We start from the raw sequence: 21723 nt of genomic DNA, 5'->3' as shown, positions 1-21723 counted from the left end.
GAAGTAAAGTAGATTGTTTCTTAAAATTATTTGAACAAATGCTAAATTTAGAAAACTGAGGCCTCGTGAAACGCCTTTAAGCAATCCTATATAACCTTGCAAAGTTATTTTTAACAAAAAATTTAAGTTAAATATGAGACTAGACGATATAACCCACGCGGTCGTTTAATATTCACGAAAAAGGCAAAATGGCCTAAAGGTATAAGCTGCTCTCAGTTGACTTGCAAAGCAGAAAGCTATATAAGCTCGATACTAAGTTATTTTTATTCATTCTAAGTTTAGCAGATCTAAGAAAGTAGCGAATAATTTTGAAATTTGTGGATTTTATTTTTCTTGAAGGTTTGAAAATGAATACAAAGGTTTTATTTGCGGCAATTATTTGCTTTTTATCGGCGTGTTTAGATGTTCAAGGTAATAGAAAAAACTTCAACTTTTTAGACTTTGAAGTTTACCTAAATATTTTTGCAAATTTTTTTTTTGGAAGCGTTTAAATACAAAATAGAATCTGTTCTGTTTATTTACATATTAGCTGCAATTATAAACTTTATTAATAAAAAAATTTAAAAGTAATTTAAAATTTTTTAAAATTTTAAAATTTATTTACAAAAATTAAAATAATTTTTAAACCTTTGTATTTTGGACATAGTTCAAAACTTTACAATTCCGCGAAATTTTGCAAAAAAAAGTCTAGACGAAGACGTTGTAAGATATCGTGATAATTTAAAAGTTTATTTCATAGGTGTTCCAGTACAACAAACATGCAAGCAAAGGTTATACGAAGTACGACAACAAATTATGGATAGCGGGGATATAACTAGTGACCCTCATTACATTCCTGAATGTGATTCCACTGGGATTCAATGGAGGGTAAGTGGAATAGAAATAAAAAAAAATTTATAAAAAAAAAAAAAAAAATTGTTTTTCCAAATTTTTTTTTAGTCAATAATTTTTCAACCAAAATTAAATATAAAAACAATTTTTCCCCAATAAAATTTTACCTTAATAAATCAATAAAAGATTAACTGAAACTTATGCTAATATTACACTATTGCATAAGATCAAATAAAACGTAATTAAATGTAATTTGCAAACATTTAAAATTCCAATCAATTCCATATTTGCATACTTTGAAAACGTTTCTACATTTTGACTCTTGATAAATACCAAACCAACGTAATGACGTCATAAGCTATAGAAACGTGATTACATAATTGGAATTATAATTTGGCCAATAAATCGAACGCTTTCTGGGAAAAGTGCACGTGTTAAGGCCGGCAAAATATTCAATTTTTTGCTATTTAAATCTTTATTTAAGTATATACATGTCAATTATTACAAAGAAATTTAATCATTTACTCTTAAACCAATACAAACCAATACATAAAGAATTACCAATTAACAAAATACATGTTTATTTATTTTTTTTAATATAAATTTATTTTTTTTGTTTACAGCCGGCCCAATGCGATCACCACGACAGCGGATTTTGTTTCTGTGTCGATGTAAATACTGGGGAAACCCTGGAAAATACCAAGTCTCATTACCACAGCAAAGAAACTCTTAATTGTGGTGAGTTTATATTTGAAGTTATGTAAGCATGAAGCTTTTATTTTACATTTTATTTTTATCTGCATATTGTCTTTTTAACCATATCATTTTACTAATTTTTACTTTTTTTAAATTGAAATGCCGTTAAAATTGATTAATTTTTTATTTAACAAATATCAACTTAATTTAAAACATTTTAATATTTCTTTATTTTAATGCATGTTTTTAACTTAAACATTTCATCATTTCATTAACAAAGCTCGCTTATTTTTAGTTTTATAATTTCTTTATTTAATTAAAACTTGGAACAGTGGAATAAAGTGGATTCATCTATTAAGCATGAATTATTATTTGGTGACGTAACAATATCTAATTTGGTGATGTGACAATTAATACTAATAAGGGCAAAAATGCATGGCTATTTATAACTGAAATGAAATAATAAAAATTTAATTAAATAATTTAAATTAAAAATAAATTTTATTAAATTAATTTCAATGTAAATTTAAACTATTTTAATAGTTAATTTTATTTTGGATTGTCTATAAACTGTATATACTCGAAAAAGCCCCCGAAAAACCCACTTTTTTCCACTGAACCAAATTTTAATATTTTTCTTGTTTTTAACTTTAAAGTTCCCACAGAACAACCATCAGATGACGAAAGGTTCTGTCAATTTAGACAAACCCAATATCAACAAATTATCGCCAGTTATCAACTACAAGGGGGAACCCCCTTCGACTACTACCCGGAATGCGAAGAAGACGGAAAATTTTTGGTAAGTTCAAATTTAAAAAAAGAAAAAAATTTTAAATAAAAATAAGTGATCAATTTTAAAAAGCAGTTGTCTATCGCGATATAGGGCCTCAAATCACAACCCAAAACAACCCAAAAAACAATTTTTATCAAAGAAAGTTTAAACAAAATACACCTACTAAAAAAACAAGTTTAACAAAGATTTAAACTTAGTAAAATACAGGTTTCAAACCCACGTACTTCACAACTTTAAAGTTTAACATAGTTGGTGTTAATGTGGTCTACTAATTAAAAACTACGAAGTTACATGTCAAAAAAAGTTGTCGCGGTTACAACAAAAATGTCGTTTCGTGCTAAGCACTGGCAAACCTGGTTGAACACCTTCGTAGATGTTTGTCATAGGCGTGGCATTGTTACGTCACACTACACTTGCAATATGTTATTAAAACTACTTTTAAGTTAGCGCAAACCTTGTTTAAGCACTTGAGAATTTGTTAAAGTTTGCAGTAATTTAGGCTTGTCCACTAAACACCAGCATTAACTTGCTTTAAACTTTTGATAATTACGAAAAACTGTACAGACAAGGCTAAACTAATAAATTTAAAGTCATTTGAAGTGGTAGAACTAGTATTTGCCGCACCTAAGCAAAAGAAATATAGCTTAGAAAATGATCTTATTTTATATATGTCAACATTTTAGCGTTACCACAAGAATATATTAAAATATAAATATCTCAAACAAAACTATATAAGTATAAACCATAAACACCCAAATTAATTAAGCCTAAAATTTGAATTAAAAAAATTATGATTATGAACATGTTTATAACTTGAATTTTATATTTTAGGCCCTACAACGAGATAGTGTTAGTTTTTTTTGTGTTGATACAAAGACTGGAGATAAAATACCAAGAACCGAGGTTGGAACAAGGTTTCAACGACCAATGACTGAACGAGTTTGTCAAGCTTACTCAAAAGAATGTAAGTTATAAAATAAAAGAAAAACTATTTAATCTAAAAGCTTTGACATAAACTTAAGGTTCATGCCTTTTTTCTTAATAAGTTAAGCAAACAATTTTTGCTAATACAAACTATTTAAGAAGACAAAAACAAACTTTTATTTAATATCAAAACATTGACAGAAACTTAATTAAGAATTTCAATGTATATTACTTATAACTTTACTTAACAAAAACTTTTTTTAGGGCAAGCATATCTTGAATATCTTAAAACAGCTGAAAAAATCTCAGATAACCATGATGAACATGAAGAAGTTACAGCAGAGACTTGCACGTAAGTTTTGACTTAATTTTGTTTAATGAAAACTATTTAAATATGATGAATATTGTATAAGAATAAACAATCTTAAGCTGATTGGAAAACGTCATAAACTATATACATTAAAAAAACGAATGCTATTAAGACACCAATTACCTTTTAAAATGATGTAAGATATCTATCATACATCTATTTACTACTTATACATTAACATTTCATTTACTGTAAAGTACAACTTAATGTTTAATGCACTTCCTTATTCAATTACCATTTACGAATTAATACCCATTTAAAATATAAAGCAAGACAATGCATTAGCAATTACTTTAAAATATATTTAATTACTTATATTCTAATCTTAACTTTACATTACAGAGATGGATTTGAATACATAGAATGTGGTTGTGCAAGGGTGTGCCAACCAGGTATTGATATGGTGCTACTTGAAGGCTCTGGTGAGAGCTGTGACGCCTGCCAACCAGTTTGTAGTTGCCCCACTGGTTTCTACGAGTTTAATGGAACTTGTATTACAAACATTGAGTGCATGTATTCGGAACCACTTGAAGAGAATCATGAGCTTATCGACATACGAGGCGCCATTTGTAAGTACTTGATGTTATTTTAAAGGGGAAATAGAACCACAGATAATTACCACACCCAGTCTTAAATATTAAAGTCACGAATTCCAGATTTTGTGGTGTAAATGTCGACACTAAATTGTGATGTAACGCTAGTTAAAATACTTGAAGGAATTATCCTAATAATCACACTATACTTACACTTAAAACAATTACAAGTTTAACTATATATAACTAAATAAGATCAACATTTCAAGTACCTATTAAAGAATGACTAAGATATAAACCATTTACTAAAATACCATTTAAAAGTGCCAAATTTTTAACCATTTGTTTCTATTTAACAGGGGAAGAATACCAACTGGACCATCCCAACGATGAGATTCTGGCTTTCCAACTAATCGGGGATGGTGAATTTAATGAATTTGGTTACCCAATGGAACGGGATGGTAACGTAGAAGAACCAGTGAACCACCAAAATGGTCCACAAGAACCAGAAAACACGCACCAGTACCCAGAAAACCACCAATACCCAGAAAATCACCAATATCCAGAAAACCATCAATACCCCGAAAATCACCAGTACCCAGAAAACCATCAATACCCAGAAAATCACCAGTACCCAGAAAATCACCAATATCCAGAAAATAACCAGAACTCAGAAAACAACCAAAACGAACCAGATGAAGAATATGAGGTTGAAGACAATCACCAATACGAAATAACAGACAGCAGCCCACAAGAGGTTAACCATTACGAAGAAACCATTTATGAAAACATCGAACCAGATCAATATGAAGAGTCAAATGAAACTTACCATAACATAGAAAACCACCAGTACGAAACCACACGACCAGAAGACCAACAACCAACAGAAACCAACGAATATGAATATCAGGATATGTCGTATGAAGATTTAGTGAACCAGGAATATGATTATAGTGAAGAACCATCGACTTTATCACCAATTGAACAAGAATATTACAACCGAGAAGAAGAAAACTTCACCGACCGAACAACTTACGTTCCAACTGAAAATTTCGAGCATTACAACCCAACTGATTATATACCAGTTGATGAGTTTTACAGTGAGGTATATTATAACTACGAAGAGTCAACCCAAAACCCGAATACCGACGCTGGATTACTAGCAGAACTTGAAGCCTTATACGAAGATTACACGGCACAATATGAAGAGGAGGTTTATAAACAACAACAGGAAGAAAAAGAGGACGAATTGACCGAAGAAGAAAGGAACCGAATCGTCCAGGTGCAATTATTTTCACTTTTCTCAAGAGGTCCGACTTCGACGCCCGAGGTAAGCCCCCCGATTGACGATTCGTACCTCTCAAGTTCGACCCAGGAAGGGACCGAACATTTTCTACCCATCTTCCCCATCATCCAGGAAGGGGAATCCCCAACAAACTCTTTTGTCGAGGTTAAAAATACAACAACAACAAAAAAGGAGCCCCAAGCTACGATAACAGCCGAGTTCATTAACCCCTCGTTAATTCTTCGAAAATCATCTGATCCCGAAAATTAAAAGTTTAGGAACGTTTTAGACGTTATACGTCATCAATTTGTTACGTCATCGCCAGCTTGTGGCTTACAGGAGAGAAATAGCGCCCCAACGTGGTGGAAAGCGGTGTAAACTGTCAACCAAGTAGTTGTTGTTGTAGATGTAGCACTGTGATAATAATGAACCATTGTGATATACAGACATGATTGTGTTTTTAATCTTTTTTATCTAAATCCCTTACAACATTAATCTGAGCAACACACGTCAATGAAAAATGCATTTTAACTCAAAATTAATATCCCACAAAGTTAAAAATGTTGTTTAAGTGTTGCTGCTATGATTAATTTGCCCATCATTCTGTAATTGTTGTTTTAAATTTTATTTTTGCTTATTTCTGTAATTTTGTGTGTTAGCTAACGAGCTGTATCAAGTGAATGTAGATAATGTAAAAACCTTCAATTTGTTATTTTTTGTTTTATTTTTCTGTGACTTTGCTAAACCAATAAAAAATACTTTAAAAATTATAAATTTTGTGGCAAAATTTCTTGAGAAAAATAGATATCCAAGCCTAGCTCAAAAATGTATAGAAAAATAAATAAGGTAAAAAAAAGAAATTTTAATTAGAACTAGCTGTAAAAGATGTTTGGCAACGAAAAAAACACAACCACAAAACAACAAGATTCTCTTAAATGTTATTTAAAACCCACTTTAAAAAACAAACCACTATCTTAAATAAATACACAGAATTATTTACAAGATAGGCTATAAATACATTATACCCCAAAATCATGAAAATAACACGATTGTAATGCTGTTATTTTAACATGAAATATATATATTAAACTCATATTACATTGCCCTTGGCTAATACGCAGGTTCAATCATCAGATAAGAGTGCTTTTAAATATACAAGTCTTATATATTCAAAATATCGCAAACTCTTGCAAATATATTTCGTGCGTTGTTTAATTGTTTTTATATTTATTAAAATTAAACAAAACTAAGACTTATTTCGCAGGTGGTAATTGAGTTTTAAATCCTATTAAGTTTTTAATCTCTTGTAGATTATTGAGCTTAATAATATTATGAATCAACATTTTATTTGTATCTCAAGCTATATCAAATACATTAAAAAATTACTTTAAATTGTAGAAATTAAATATAGGTTAAAAACTTAAATTTCTATCATTACGTATTAATATGCTAGGTTAATTCAAAGTTCTCTTATTTCAATATTTTGTTCCTTGAAATCTACCAAAAACTTTAACAAAACAAGCTTTAAATCTTACAAAATTCAAGCTTAAGAACCTTATTAAGTGACCCATTTTAATAATCAAGTAGACCCTATATAACAGGATGTTTTAATGCATTGTGGGAAGGTTCTAATTGCTTTGTAATGGAATCAAGCTTTAATGGTTTTAGTTTAACAATTAACAAAGTTAAAAACCTCTTTTCACATGTCCCTGTTAATAGGTGCAACATATAAATACTTGCAAGACAACCCCTATGTCCATGTATTATCTAACTTCTAATGGTTATGGTTAAGCTTATTAAATTTAAATAAATTAAATATATATAAAATTAAGTAATAAATATATATTATTTGTATGTATAAATTTTAAGTTAAAGTTAGCTATTTAAAAATTAAAATTGATATCTATAGTATATACATAGTAAAAAAAATATATTTTAAGTAAAAGCTAGTTAGAAGACACTTTAAAATAGCCAAAAACAGTTAAAATTTGTAAAAAAAAATATAAAATAAGGTAGTAAATATGTTTTTAAGGTAGACAACTGTATGTGAATAGTCTATCAGTAACCAATATAAAATAAAAACAGGTTAAAAGTATTGAGAAGCGGTAAAAACCCCCAAAAACAGAATTTAAAAATGATTAATTTTATTGTTTGTATATTATGCGTGTAATTTTAGAGATTCTAGTTTAACCAAGATGGAAAGAACCGGAATAAATGTTTATCAAAACAAGAATATTCCGTCGAAATTTTTAATTTTAATAATCCTTTCGGCGTTTCTTAGTGACGTCACAAATGCCTATGTCCCTGGTAAGTACAATCAACTAATTATAAAAATATAAAATTAACCAAATTACTTCGGAAAAATTTCGTCAACAAAAATAAATAAATTACAAAAATTTTATAAATTTTTCTACGTCATAAAAAACTAGTTTTTGTTTATTTAAGAATGTATTTTGAAAATGCCAAATAATCGTTAAAAAATTAGTTTAAGTTAATATTACGTTTAATTATATTACGTCATCACTTTTTTCCGCGATTTGAATAATTAAGAAATGTGAATCAATAAAATGATAGAAATAACGAAATATAGTAACTAGAACGCAGTTATAAATATTAAAAAAGAATTTTAAAAATCCTAAAAGTGCAAAATTGTGTTTCAACATTATATACTTCTGTGTTAAAAACAGTATTGAATTTAACCGTTTAAAAACTAGTAAGATATAACACTCCAATAATATTTGCATTTAAGCCTAATTTAGGTTTATATAAAACCCTTTATTTACAATCAAATTTACGTAGGAAACCTATATTTAACCTAAAGTTAAGATGACTTATATTTGAGTACAAGCTTCATTTAAAAACGATTTTACAACAGACATATTTATGTGTTATAAATTGCTAAAAAGAGCACATATTTGTAAGTGCATTTAAACCTGAAGAGTAATATCAATATACCTTATTGTCCATATAAGTTTCTGGGTTTTATGCTTGAACTATTGCATGTTAATCTGTGTAAATATAATCACTTAAAACATGCTCGAAAAATGTTAATCGCTCAACCAACCAACGACGTCAATAAAAAACTCGTTCATCAACTTCTTGCGCGTGTGTTATGACGTCATATAAACCGATACATCACGTAACAGTGGCCACACAGCGGCAAATATTGCAGACAAAAATTTGAAAAAAATTGACAAAATTTAACAAGGTCAAAAACTGTAAAATTATTGAATTTTGTAATTGCAAACGTTTAAAACACGAGGTTCTATGCACAGCAGAAGTCCAGCAATGACAAACTAATCGAAGTGACATTTAAATATCAGTTTAAGTGGGTTTAAAGTCTTAACTGCATTAAAATCAGTCAGTTAGAATTACCGAGTTCAAGCGATGTGCTCGCATTGCTGGCATAGATATCAGCATGCATTAACTCTATGACCTTTACAAGTTGATGTACAATTTGGTTCGAGTTACATCGAAATTTTCGTGACTTTTGGTTGATGGTTGTTGATAAGTAATCGAGTTGTGTTAACTTGTGCGTGCGAGACTTCATTGTTGCGTCAATAAATAAGAATTGTTTAAGCCGATTGTCACGACAAGCGATTGCACGTGCGTCAGGTTTTAGATTTCACTGCCAAGTCACGTGACAAGACGAAAAAATGGGTCACGTGACCAAAAAATGTGAATTTTCATTAACTTATTGAACTCAAATAAACGCGTGATTTATTAGACTAGGAATCATAATATTATGTTAAACCTAATATTTCTAATAAACCAATTTATATTTAGGTTTTTCTCTTTAAATTATCTTAATGTTAACCACTCAACAAACAACTCAATTTACCTTTATCGATTTTAAATTTGTTTTCATATCATTAATAATGCTCAAGGGCATTTTTAAATATTACCACATATTAGCCTAAGGTGCATTCAATATAATTCCTAATTAGTTTATGCAAGAAGCCAATAATAATATTGACATTTTTAGAGGATTTTATGAACGCTCTGCGACGACACCAAGCGAGAAGTTATCCAAACGTTCAGGCAACGACTTCGAATCGGTAAAAACTTGTTAATTTCTTTAATTAGAACTTAATTAGACCACATCAGAGGGTCTAAATTTACCAAGTAAAATTTTTGTTAATAAATCATCAAGTTAGTAATTTAATATTTTGGTTTGATCTAAGAAAAATACCAATAATGCGAAAAACCTGTTAAAATCCTGTTTTTGTTGATTACCCAAAACCCTAACACACTAAAAATAAAACGAAATTAAACACAAAATCTGTAAAACACAATTTTTAATGACGCCATCAAAATATCAGATATTAATAAAATTTTACGTGATTCAATAAAACCGGCACTGACTGATATTGTGGTAAAGTTAATACGCATTGAAGTTTTGCATTCTGTTGAATTTGTAATCCACGTACAATGAATTGGGAATTATATTTAAATCCTTTGTTAACGTTGAAATACGTGGAAAGATTTAGAAAAATAAAGGCATTGTTAAAAATTTGACAGAAAGATATTTTTATATAAATAAAAACCTGTTTAGAATTTTTTAAGAGCATGTATTTTAAAAATTTTATCGTAATTTAAAATTTTTTTTATTTTAGAACCAAAGAAAAATAAATTACTTTTTTTTAAGTTTAAAATTCGTTTTTAAAGTATTGTAAAAGAGTAAAAAAAAAAACATTTTTTCGTGGTTTATATTTTAGTAACCCATTTCTAACCAGTTAAATTTTTTTCAAGCTTTATTTTATTTTTTTTATAATTATTAAAAAAAAACATTTTTTCCTGCTTTATATTTTGTAAGACATTTCAAAACAGTTTTAAATCATTTGTCCCTATCCTATTATTGCTCAAAGTTCGAAAAACTTTATAATTTAGTTCCAAGAAATAAATTAGTTTACACTACAAACACATTAACACCCAGTAGTCACTTTACTTATATGACCTTGTTATTAAACCTTAAGATAAAAATCAAATATTTTTGTCTGACCGGGCCAAATGTTAACACAGTTATATCTACTTTTTATGTAATGTTTACGCAAGTTAAAACAATTATAAAAACAACCATTTTTAGAATAAAGCCTATATATAATTTATATTAAGCATTATTTTTTTAATAAAATTTCATTAAAATATGTTTTTTTTGTATTTTAAAGTTATATACAAAAATTTAAGCAACTTTTTTTACTACAAAAGCATTTAAATATATTACAAAAACCTACTAAAATTTAAAAAATTGGGAAAATTATATAAATCATAATAGTTCACAAACAACAACAAAATAATTATTTCTGGAAAAAAATGTTTAACAAATATTTTTGTTTACCTTCAAGTTAGAGTCAATATCACATGCTTATAACGTTATTATATAAGGTTAAATCTATCATCAAATGACAAAACACTTAATTTTTAATTCTGCGTCAAAATCGTAGGCGGATCAATTTAAACCTGGATATAATCATAATATCGCATTGTCGACGTCACAATCATTCTCTGTTACGTCACAATAAGTAGTAAATTATGAGTGGCGCGTAACAATTCACGAAAATATTGCGAAATCAGAAAAAATAACAACTTGCAAAAATGCACTTAAATTTTCCCTGACGTCACAAAGCCGGTCACGTGACCCGAAATGTTTTGAAATTCGCGACATTGCCGGTCGTTTGATTGAAGTTTCTTAAACAGTTGAACTCTTTTAAAATCCGATTAAAAAATTCAAGATAATAAAAAAATATTCGACCGCCAAAAATTCAATGACGTCATAATACCATGCTAATTCGCATTATGATGTCACAGATAATATCTTACAGCGCGAACGCCGCAAAAATGTGTTAAACAAAAATATTTTGGTACACGTTAACAACAAAGCTGAATTTTTGTGGAGAATTTAACTTTTTTGGCTGAATCTTAAATTTTTTTTGTTTTTTTTCGCAGGAATTTAGCGGAGACAACAAATCTAAGAAGTGGGGACAAAGGTTCGATAATAATTTGTTATTATGACGTTTTACATGAGATTAAAACGCTTTGAAGTTGGGATTTTGTATTTAAATTAATTGCTGTTGAGTAAGCAGCATCATAGAAATAGATATTTTGATTTTAAGTAAAAACAAACTTGTTTTTAAGTATTAACAATAAAGAAATATACCTAAAACCAAGTAAATGACCGTTTTTTTGTTAAAGTTAACTTACAAACAACAAATAAACTAAGTAAAATAAAAATTGAACAAATTAATTTAATAAAAATTGTTTTTTAACAAACAACAACAAAGTTAAATACCTAAATACAGTTATATCACCTTTGTTAACTATTTCTGTTTAAATACACTTTAAAACAATACAAAAATTTCATAGTATATAACCAAATGTACACAACTTTATATAACTTGTAAATAAACCTCTAATAGTACAAATTTATTTAATTTTACAAGTTTTACACAGAAATCTTAAACATTATTTTCAGGTCCATGTAACAACCAAAAACTTGACCTAATATTTTTACTGGATGGTTCAAAAAGTGTTGGGGAGAGAAATTTCAGAAAGGTTTTAAATTTCACTGCTCATATGGCTTCAAAGTTTGACATTGGAGCAGATAAAACAAGGGTAAAAAGAATATTTTTAAACAAACGTGTATGAACACAGAGTATTAACTAAAAGGACAAATATTAATTTAAATACAATCTTAAACACGGTCTATATTTTAAGTTTAATGAATTTAGAAAGGTAATGTTAAATTTTCCCAAAATCTTTTTACAGATTGGAGTCGTACAATATAGTAGTTGCATTCGTCCCTACATATTTCTTAAAGATCAATTTACCAACCATAAACAACTCCGCGACGCCATCATGCGGATCAAATATGATGCAAAAGGAACCGCAACTGGAAGAGCTTTGAGATTTACAGCAACAAAAATGTAAAAATTTAACATTTTTACCATAACAAAATTAAAATTCAATTTAAATTTTTATTAAATTGGCTCAGAAGCAAAAAAATATATTAAACATAATTAATTAATTAACATATTTAAAAACCTTTTTTTACATTTTTAAAAAAGTAAAAAAGTTTGTAAATTTAACAAAAATATATTTTTAACCAGGTTTACCTTGAAAAAAGGAGGTCGTAGCTTAGCAACCGGGGTAAGACGTGTCGTCATAATGGTAACTGACGGACAATGGGTTTCAAAAAGTGACGTCATAAGCGCAACAAAATTATTGGAAGAAAAATCAGTCGAAAGATTTGCGATCGGGGTAAGTAATATTTTTACTTTAACATGTAAACCCCTATAAGAGTACAAACCTTTTGTTCCTTGTTTTTTTCCAAAAACCTTTTCCTTGGGAAGGTCGACTACACGATCTTAACATAGAGTAACAACTGTTACCCCAACCCAGTCTCGAGTTAACTTTAGCAGTTTGGAATATTATAGATTATAATTGCCTGATATTTAAGTTGATGATTGAGTGTTAGCTCAGCAGGAGTTTATACTGCAAACAGCAGAAGATCAGAATCGAACCCAGGACCTCACGAAATGAAGCAAAGTGTCCTAACCACTTTACCACGCTTTCGTTATTCTTTCAAACAAAACAACCTTAATTATTTAAACTTTCAACTTGTTTTAGATTGGTAAAACAGTGAAAACTGTAGACTTAGGCATAATTGCATCCCCACCAACCAACTTGCACCAATATTATATTCAAAACTTTGATCAACTTATTCAAACCGGAGAAAAATTCATGAAAATCATTTGTGTCCGTGAGTAACAGTTATGCATTATAGTTATAAAGCTCACTTCTTTAGTTAAAAAATAATATTAAGCGATCAATTTAATACTACTCATTATATAAATTTAATATTTTACTTTGAACACTTTTCTTGATATTTTAGAAAATGAAACATGTGTAACTGGCAATTTAGATCACCAGGAATTTAAAGGTAATTTATGAAGATATATTAAACAATACATTTACTGCTAAACAATTACCAAAAAATTAATTTTACTAACCAATTTACCGTTTAATTATAACGTTAATAAAATCCATACAACATCCATAACCTTTTATAGTTAAATTAAAACACGGTTTAATATATATTCACTAATTAAATAACTAAACCACAGGTTTTGATTTACTTAAACTAATGAAGACAGAAGGCACTCCTTCTACTACATACAACAACAACCAAGAGTTAATATACGGGGTTGGACCTTACTCTGATCTTAACATTAAACCTACAAGGTAGTTTACAAACAATATTTAACGTTGGAAAATGTTTAGACGATTTTATAACTATTAAAATTAGAACTATATGGCGTAAAAAAGCAATTGCCATGACCTGTCTAACACACAACAAAATCAGTGTTCTTTAAGTAACATTTCCAGCATCCAAATCTCTATATAATTAAGCTGAGTAGATTCTATATTTGCCCAATTAATAGGCATACAAAATTAAAAAACTGTTATTTTTAATGCACGAACATATTATCACTGATAAATTTAAGTTAACAATTGCGATCAAATTACAACAATTGAAATGCTTCCCATAGAGCTAGCTATCGACTAGTTATTATTATAACATAACAGTATATAAACGACTAAAACAATTTTTTTTTTCAGTCGAGTTTTTGAATCGAAATTTCCAACAAATTTTGCCATTGTTGCCACATTCCGAATGTTCGACGACACGTCCAGCTTAGATTGGAAATTATTCGAAATACAACGACCGTTGGTGGGCGCTATATTCTCGCTTCGGATCAAGGGATCACGTGAACGAGAAATTGAATATTTAATTCAAGATAAAAACGGGAAAACAAAAACTTTTACTTTTAAAGGTAAAAAACACAACTTTAACTTACATATTAGAGTTTTAAACTACAATTTTTCAAAAAAAGTTTATAAAAACAATATTTAAGTTATGTACATCTAACGATTATGGCACTTTTAGTCTAGTTTTGTACAAAAAACGATTAACCTACTAATTTAACATATGTTGTGATATCTAAATAATGAACTTTTACATGAAATATTTCCCAAAAATGTTAATAAAAACGATATATTAAGATTGATAGTAATTTTTTGTACAATAGACTAACAAACTAATTTAAAACATCTTTTAGACGAAAACTTTCATGAGAAATAAATTTTAACACTTTTTCATTTTTTTTAACTTACAGGAGTTAACAAATTATTTGAAAGTGGATTCCACAAACTAGTTTTATACGTATCACCAAGCCACGCCCATCTTACTCTGGACTGTGTTCTGATTGGTCAGATTGAACACTCCACGCCCCCAAGTTTGATTGACACGAGTGGAAAAATAATTATGGCTAAAAATTACATCGAGGACACAGTTATTGTAAGTAAAAATATATTGTAAACTTATATATTTCTTTTCTTGTCTATACTATATGTTAAAGACCCTACTTTAAAGCTTTATAACCTTTAAATCCTACTCTTTAGTGTATATGTGTATATTATACATGAAATAAAATATGCATACCCCAACTAAAATACGACATTAGCCAAATTTAACCAAGTTTTTATTATTTAATTAATTTTTTTTAGTTGGATTTCAAAGAGTTGTTGATTATATGCGGAGCAAAATACGATTATGACTCACAAAAGTTTAATTGTTGCAACACAAACCAACAGGTAACCGTGACAATTTTTTAAATCACTAAAAGTTTTTATATTTGTTTTAAACTAAAATTTATTATTTGAAAAATAACAATATACCATATGGTGTAGTAAGGTGTTAAAGATTTTATATATAGTAGTTTCAAAACAGAAAACTAATAATTTTCTTTAAAATTTTACCTTATAATTTAGCGCAACAAAAATAACAATTTATTCAACTTTCACCAATTTTTATGACGACATTTTAAAACCAAAAATTTAATATATTTTTATTACCATTCTCACATAGAAAGAAATCGACTTTATATCTCAGTTTAATAACTTTAATCTAAATAGGTAAAAACCTTAGTTTTAATCAAACTTTTAACATGGATTATTATCAAGCACAATTCGTATGTATAACTATAGTTTTAATAACAGCAACAATTCAGGTAACTTTTTTTATCTTAACATCTACATTTAAACATAGAAATTTAGTCATCAAATAAAAGTAAGATACGTCGCAAATTTGTGAATATAACAACTGTTTTAACCATTTTTATCTAGTTTATAGTTGGACTCGTACCTAAACATAATTATTACAAATAATAAAAACAAAATTTAGATCGTCAGCTGTTATATAGAAACAGAATAGTTAACAATTTAACAACTGCTTGCATTTAGTGTGGATCTGGACAAGTTAAACCTACTAGAGAAGCAAAACAAATTCGACAAACCGAAGCAGCAACACTACTACCTAACCTTAACAATAATAACATAAACACTGGCCGTGATATAGGAGTTAGACCTTCTATTATACATTCAAACGGAGGCGTGAACCCTATGCCAACAGAAAGTGTTAAAATAAGACCAACTAATCCATCATTTAATGGTGGTGTTATTCCGAACTTTAAAGGGTTAGAACGTAAACAATGTGAGCCTGGACCACGTGGTTTTGCTGGACTTAGAGGACCAAAAGTAAGTTAAATATTATTACTTAATAATGTTGAGAAACTTGGTCGCTTTATAATAGATAAAATAGGTGAATATGAACCGTATTTAAGTTTAACAAATACATACATAACCATTAGTAACAATATATTTTTGCACGTGTTTTTTACTGCCTAAAATTTGTTGATTTTTCTCTATAATATTGTAAGTTTTACCATAGTTACATTACTTAGAAACTTAATTTTATGTTTTGTATAACAGGGACATCATGGAGATAATGGTTTAACGGGGTATGAAGGGAAACAGGGTCCACAGGTTAGTCCTATAATAAATAAACTAGATACAGGAATTATATAGGCCCTGATAACATTTTCTAGTTCCTTATCAGTCCAACATCTTAACATATATTATCTTGGGGTGAATAGCACTTAACTAGTTCATGTTAATCTAATGATATATTTGTTTGACATAATATATTAGAAAAATTTTATGTAATATTTATCAATGGCATGTTTTAAATCATAAATTTAAATAATTCATTTTTCTTCATTGCAATAATGTATTATTAAAGGTATATTAATTTCCATTACTCTTATTGATACACAAAAAACCTAAATCTACAAAAAAGTTTAAATGAATATTTTCAAGCATACCACAACTCTTATTATATTGTTTGATGCAGGGTATAAGAGGTGTTGTTGGAGGTGAGGGAATGAGAGGGTCGCAAGGTAATAGGGTAAGTTCTACACACATACAACATATAAGACAATACACTTACTAAAATTTAATGTTACAAGCATAAGTACCCAAACCAATTCTTTTAACAAAACTGTTTATAGGGTCCACCAGGTGAACATGGATATAGAGGTTATAAGGGGGATCAAGGACCAAAGGTAAGATCACTTAGTTAAAGATTTAGGCTGTACTATGTTAAATATTAATTGTGCAATACAGTCACTGTAGAAGGCTATTCTTACAATAGCTTCTTTGCCAATATGATATTTTAAAAGCACATCTTTGCCAATATGATATTTTAAACCTATTTAATATTTTTAGGGTATTACCGGTCCTCCTGGAGTTCCTGGTGCGAATGGAGAACGGGGTGTGACCGGAAGTCCGGGTTATATTGGAAGCAGGGGTAACCAGGGGGCAGCAGGACAAAAGGTAAAATAATGCAATTAAAATTTGATCATAGCTCTAATAATAAAATAATGATAAAATTTTACTTTAGGGAGAAGAAGGAGGAATCGGACCAAAAGGAAGCAAAGGAAGTATGGGATTAAGGGTAAAAACATTTTTATTTTGATAAAAAAAATTTAATTATTTACAAACCATAGATACAATACACCAAACAATAAATTTTATAACAAATACAAAATTCTATATTACACAATAAAATAAATTTTACATTTATTAAATCTACTCTTTAGGCAATTTACATAAATATTATGACTTAATTTCTAGGGAGTTGCTGGGGTTAGTGGAGGCAAAAATGGAAGACCGGGAAGAAAAGGCGAAATAGTAAGTTTGGTTAAATCAAAATACATTAAAAACATAATGTATTCAACACTGTATTTTGTATATTGAATTATCTGCAAAGTGGGAAGGTCGACTTTATGACCTAAACATAAAGTAACATCAGTTACCTTGACTCAGTCTAAGTTTTTTCTGACTTTGGCAGTTTGGGATATTTTAGATTAGAAGTGCCTGATAATTAACTTTTAATTTTTATTTACTAATTAACAATTGTTATAGGGACTTCAAGGAAAAATTGGAGAATTTGGTGAAAAGGGAGATAGAGGACCAAAGGTTAAAACTATGCCATACTTTAATCATTTTAAGTACAAAATATGAATGTAAATTAAATGTTTATTTTGTTGTAGGGCTACCTAGGACAACATGGACAGCCTGGACAACAAGGAAAATTGGTAAACTAACAAAAAAGTCAATTTAAATTAGTTAAAGTTGTTAAATAAAACAAGAAAATGTATTGGAGTAAAAGTTTGGTCATATTATACAACAATATTAAAATAAGTATACTCTTAATCAGATCTAATGGTAGTTTTTAAATTTTTTGCCTAAATTAATATTGCAAGGCTTAAATAATAGGGTGAGCGGGGTATGGAAGGTAAAAAGGGAAAAAAGGGAGATATCGGCCCAATGGTAAGTTAGTAAATATAAGTAGAAATCTGTTAACTTTTAATATAAAATGGTGGGAATATTAACATACCAAACATGTGCATTTTACAACAATATAATCAACAAAACAATCAATAGAATTAATACATGTTGAGTAATCTCCTAAATATTGAAAGATTTTGCACAAATGTACACAATTTCTACACTTTAATATTTGTTTAAAAAAAGATAAATAAGATTTTTATTAACCACTTTCGTATTACAGGGACCTCCAGGAGCAAGGGGAAATATTGGTAATGCAGGATGGATAGGAAATAAAGTAAGTAAAACTTAAAGTTAATATGCAAGTTTACTATTTAAGTTTTATATTAAAATAATCAAAAAATAATTATTCTTTAAAGGGTGATCAAGGAAGTAAAGGGGCAATTGGACCAAGAGGTCACCAAGGAGAAATTGTAAGTATTTTATGTAATATTTAACAATACAATATCCCTTAAACCTTCATTAAATAAGCACAAACAAATTTAAATTGTATTACAAAGCAATTAGTTAAAGTACATAAAAACTACAACTAAACTAAACACACTTATATTTTTAAATTTAGGGTAAAAAAGGATCCATTGGAGGACCTGGATTTCAAGGTCATCCAGGAATGCATGGGTCACCCGGACCCAAGGTAAACTTACCTAAATACAAACTAAAATCCAACCAATATAAACTTACAAAAACGTAATATCAATATTTGAAAGATTCCTTTACCTAATGTTAAAAAAAACTAAAACATGGTGTTTATCTTTATTAAGATTTAAAAAAATTTGTTATCAAAATCAATAACTAACCAGAAAGAATTTTAGTATTCAGAAACCGAACCTTTTCACTTTTGATTTAATAGTTTTACAAAATTACTTTTCATGTAGGGACATGAAGGCATACAAGGAGAGATGGGAAAACAGGTAAGTCATACATACATCATTTATTTACTTCTTTAAATCACAACAAACCTTCATTAACAATTAATATATTCTAGGGTGAACAAGGAGTACAAGGAACTCCAGGAAGACAAGGAATAAAGGTTAGAATCTTTATAAATAAAAATAAATTATGAAACTATTGTTAATGTAGAGAGTGATAATTAGCCATTTAATCAAAACTAATAAAAAGTTTAAAAAAATGATTTACTTTAACCTTGTAAAAATATGTTTTTACTTACAGGGAGCTAAAGGAGAAATAGGAGACATTGGGCTGGTAAAGACGACAACATTTCAACAATTATAAGATAATATTTGGGCTATAGCCATAAATTATATAACTTTAAAATTTTTACATAAATATTCATCTATTTCCATTAATACAGAGAGGTGAAAAAGGTAACCAAGGGCAACAGGGTAATGTTGGGGTGATTGGAGTTGCAGGACCCAAGGGGAACAAGGGTGAGGAAGGCCCTTGGGGTCCAAAAGGTCATATAGGGCCAGTGGGTGGGAGAGGTAACCCAGGAGGCCGAGGGCCACCAAGAAGTTTAAAAGAAATTGAAGATTTGGTGAAAGAAAAGTTAGCAGAAATGTTACCACTGTAAGTCAAAAATTTATTTCTTATATTTATTTATCCTCGATGTGGGAAGGTCAAATGCTTGACCTAAACATAAAGTAACATCAGTTACCCTAACTTATTATAGATCATAATTGGCTGACAATTAAGCTGCTAATTAGGTGTTGGCTCAGGAAAAGTTTATACTGTTTATATGCATTACTAGAAAGCAGTAGGGATTGAACCCATGACCTCATGTAGTAAAGACAAGTGTTTTGACCTTAAGCAACAATTTTTACAACACACAAATATGACATAAGAGATAATGATTTTAGTAGTTACATTTATAGTAGAATCCATAATTAAATCACCAAATTTAAACTTTAATTATTCATTCATTTTGAAGATACATGGAATCAGTACGAGAAGAATGTCAGAAATGTTCCACAATCCGCGGGTACCATGTTCCTGGGCCCCCTGGTCCTATAGGGCCCAAAGGTGATACTGGGTTACCTGGTTACCATGGTGAAGTCGGTATAAAAGGGAGTCAGGGGTTAATGGGTGCTAAGGGTGATACAGGATTAGCAGGTAATGTTAATGGCAATTTTGTATCATTGCAGTGAATAACAGTTTGTAACACAAATGTAAAAAGATAAGTTTCTCCTAAAACTTAATGCAAGTATTGGCATTCACATTAACCAAAATATTCCTGATTTAGGGCCAAGGGGTAATAAAGGTGACATAGGGCCAAGGGGACATTCAATTTCAGGCCAACAAGGTGCAGTTGGACTTCCAGGTAAACAACAAACCTACTAATGCAAACCTAAAATAATTATTTATTGTTGTGTGTATAATAACACCACATACAAACTAGCTTAGAAGTTTACACAAAAAAAACACCAACATTTAATGCACTTATAAAGGCTGAAATAAAAATAAAATAAAAAACATAAGATTTAATTTCCAAGCTAGGTGAATCAACTTTACGCTTAACTTTTTCCAGGTCGTAAAGGTAGTAAAGGTACAAGTAAACATGGTAAAGATGGCACGAAAGGGGGGCAGGGAGTAGAGGGGTCTAGGGGTAAGATGGGGGTTCAAGGAAGACGAGGTAGACCTGGTATTTGTGACGCAACAATATGTAACCCACGCGGTTCGCCAGCGTATCAACAATATCCGCATGGAGTAAGTTAAATAAAATTTCTTGAATTTCTTTTACTAATTAATAACTGTTTAATTAAACAACTTTCGTGCAATTTTAGTTCAGTCCGGACAACAAAGGACCTGGATTTTTTCCACCGCCAGATGGCGCACGTGAGAGGGAATCGTTTGAAGCAGAAAGTCGTTCAAACGGTATTTAAATAAATTAACTTAAAACAACGTTAAGTGATCCTGTCTACAAAATATTTAAAAGTAAAGGTCTTAATAATTGTTATATTTTTTATAGGTCGTAGAAGTTCGCTTTATTATAACCGAAGAAATGAATAAAACGAAGTAACCGACCATAAATATTATAGCATTAAGAAGTGTTTCACTTACACGTAAAGCTTTGTTGAATTCACGGAAAAATATTTTTATAAAAACAACAACATGCAATAATTTATTTCAAAAGAGAATTTTATTTTATTCGTTGAATTTAAAACCAAAGTAATTTTCTCCAAAGTTATTTTAATTTGTAGCAAGTATAAAGTTTAAAATAAAAATATTTCACACCGGAATAAAGGATTATGCCAAAAATATTTAAGCAAATATTAATAAAAAATGACATAATGTTAATTAGTATAAGCCTAATACAAAGAAATTTACAATCAAATAAGAAATTTAATTAATCATGTATTTGTAATATTTGGCCTTCGTAATTATATTGGTATTTAAAACTCAAAATGATGTAAAATTATTCATATTTCAAACATATTGTATGCATTCAGTATTAACAATATTTTTTTTTATTTTGACAATGTAGTTTTTGATAACAACTCATTAAAGAATTTATTTCTATAAAATTGTGAAAAATTTTGTTTTTTATTTCTGTGTTTTCGTTGCTCGCAATTTTTTACGATTT

At 29.0% G+C, this 21723-nt stretch overlaps 1 protein-coding gene across 2 annotated transcripts; it reads left to right on the top strand.

The window, feature by feature from the left end:
- Positions 1 to 280: 280 nt before the first annotated feature.
- Positions 281 to 6199, top strand: LOC145750321 (uncharacterized). Of its 2 annotated transcripts, none has more exons than XM_082566322.1 (8): positions 281 to 411; positions 740 to 867; positions 1455 to 1569; positions 2193 to 2326; positions 3152 to 3284; positions 3509 to 3596; positions 3957 to 4183; positions 4507 to 6199. In XM_082566322.1, exons 1-8 carry the CDS (start codon positions 348 to 350, stop codon positions 5700 to 5702), a joined length of 2085 nt encoding a protein of 694 aa, XP_082422448.1. In that variant the 5' UTR covers positions 281 to 347; the 3' UTR covers positions 5703 to 6199. The 2 variants fall into 2 exon arrangements, with proteins under 2 accessions (XP_082422448.1, XP_082422447.1); XM_082566321.1 differs by having other exon boundaries at positions 2184 to 2326.
- The last annotated feature ends 15524 nt before the right edge of the window (positions 6200 to 21723 follow it).

This window comes from Corella eumyota, chromosome 4 (assembly GCF_963082875.1).
Source record: "Corella eumyota chromosome 4, kaCorEumy4.1, whole genome shotgun sequence".
Classification (NCBI taxonomy): domain Eukaryota; kingdom Metazoa; phylum Chordata; class Ascidiacea; order Phlebobranchia; family Corellidae; genus Corella; species Corella eumyota.
This window is presented reverse-complemented; position numbering and strand designations above follow the sequence as displayed.

Excerpts from the sequence above, each read along its gene's own strand:
- LOC145750321 (XM_082566321.1), top strand. The coding sequence starts at position 348 with ATGAATACAAAGGTTTTATTTGCGGCAATTATTTGCTTTTTATCGGCG. Across the intron at positions 1,570-2,183 it reads CAAAGAAACTCTTAATTGTG|TTCCCACAGAACAACCATCA; the intron begins GTGAGTTTATAT and ends TTAACTTTAAAG. Across the intron at positions 3,597-3,956 it reads GTTACAGCAGAGACTTGCAC|AGATGGATTTGAATACATAG; the intron begins GTAAGTTTTGAC and ends TTTACATTACAG.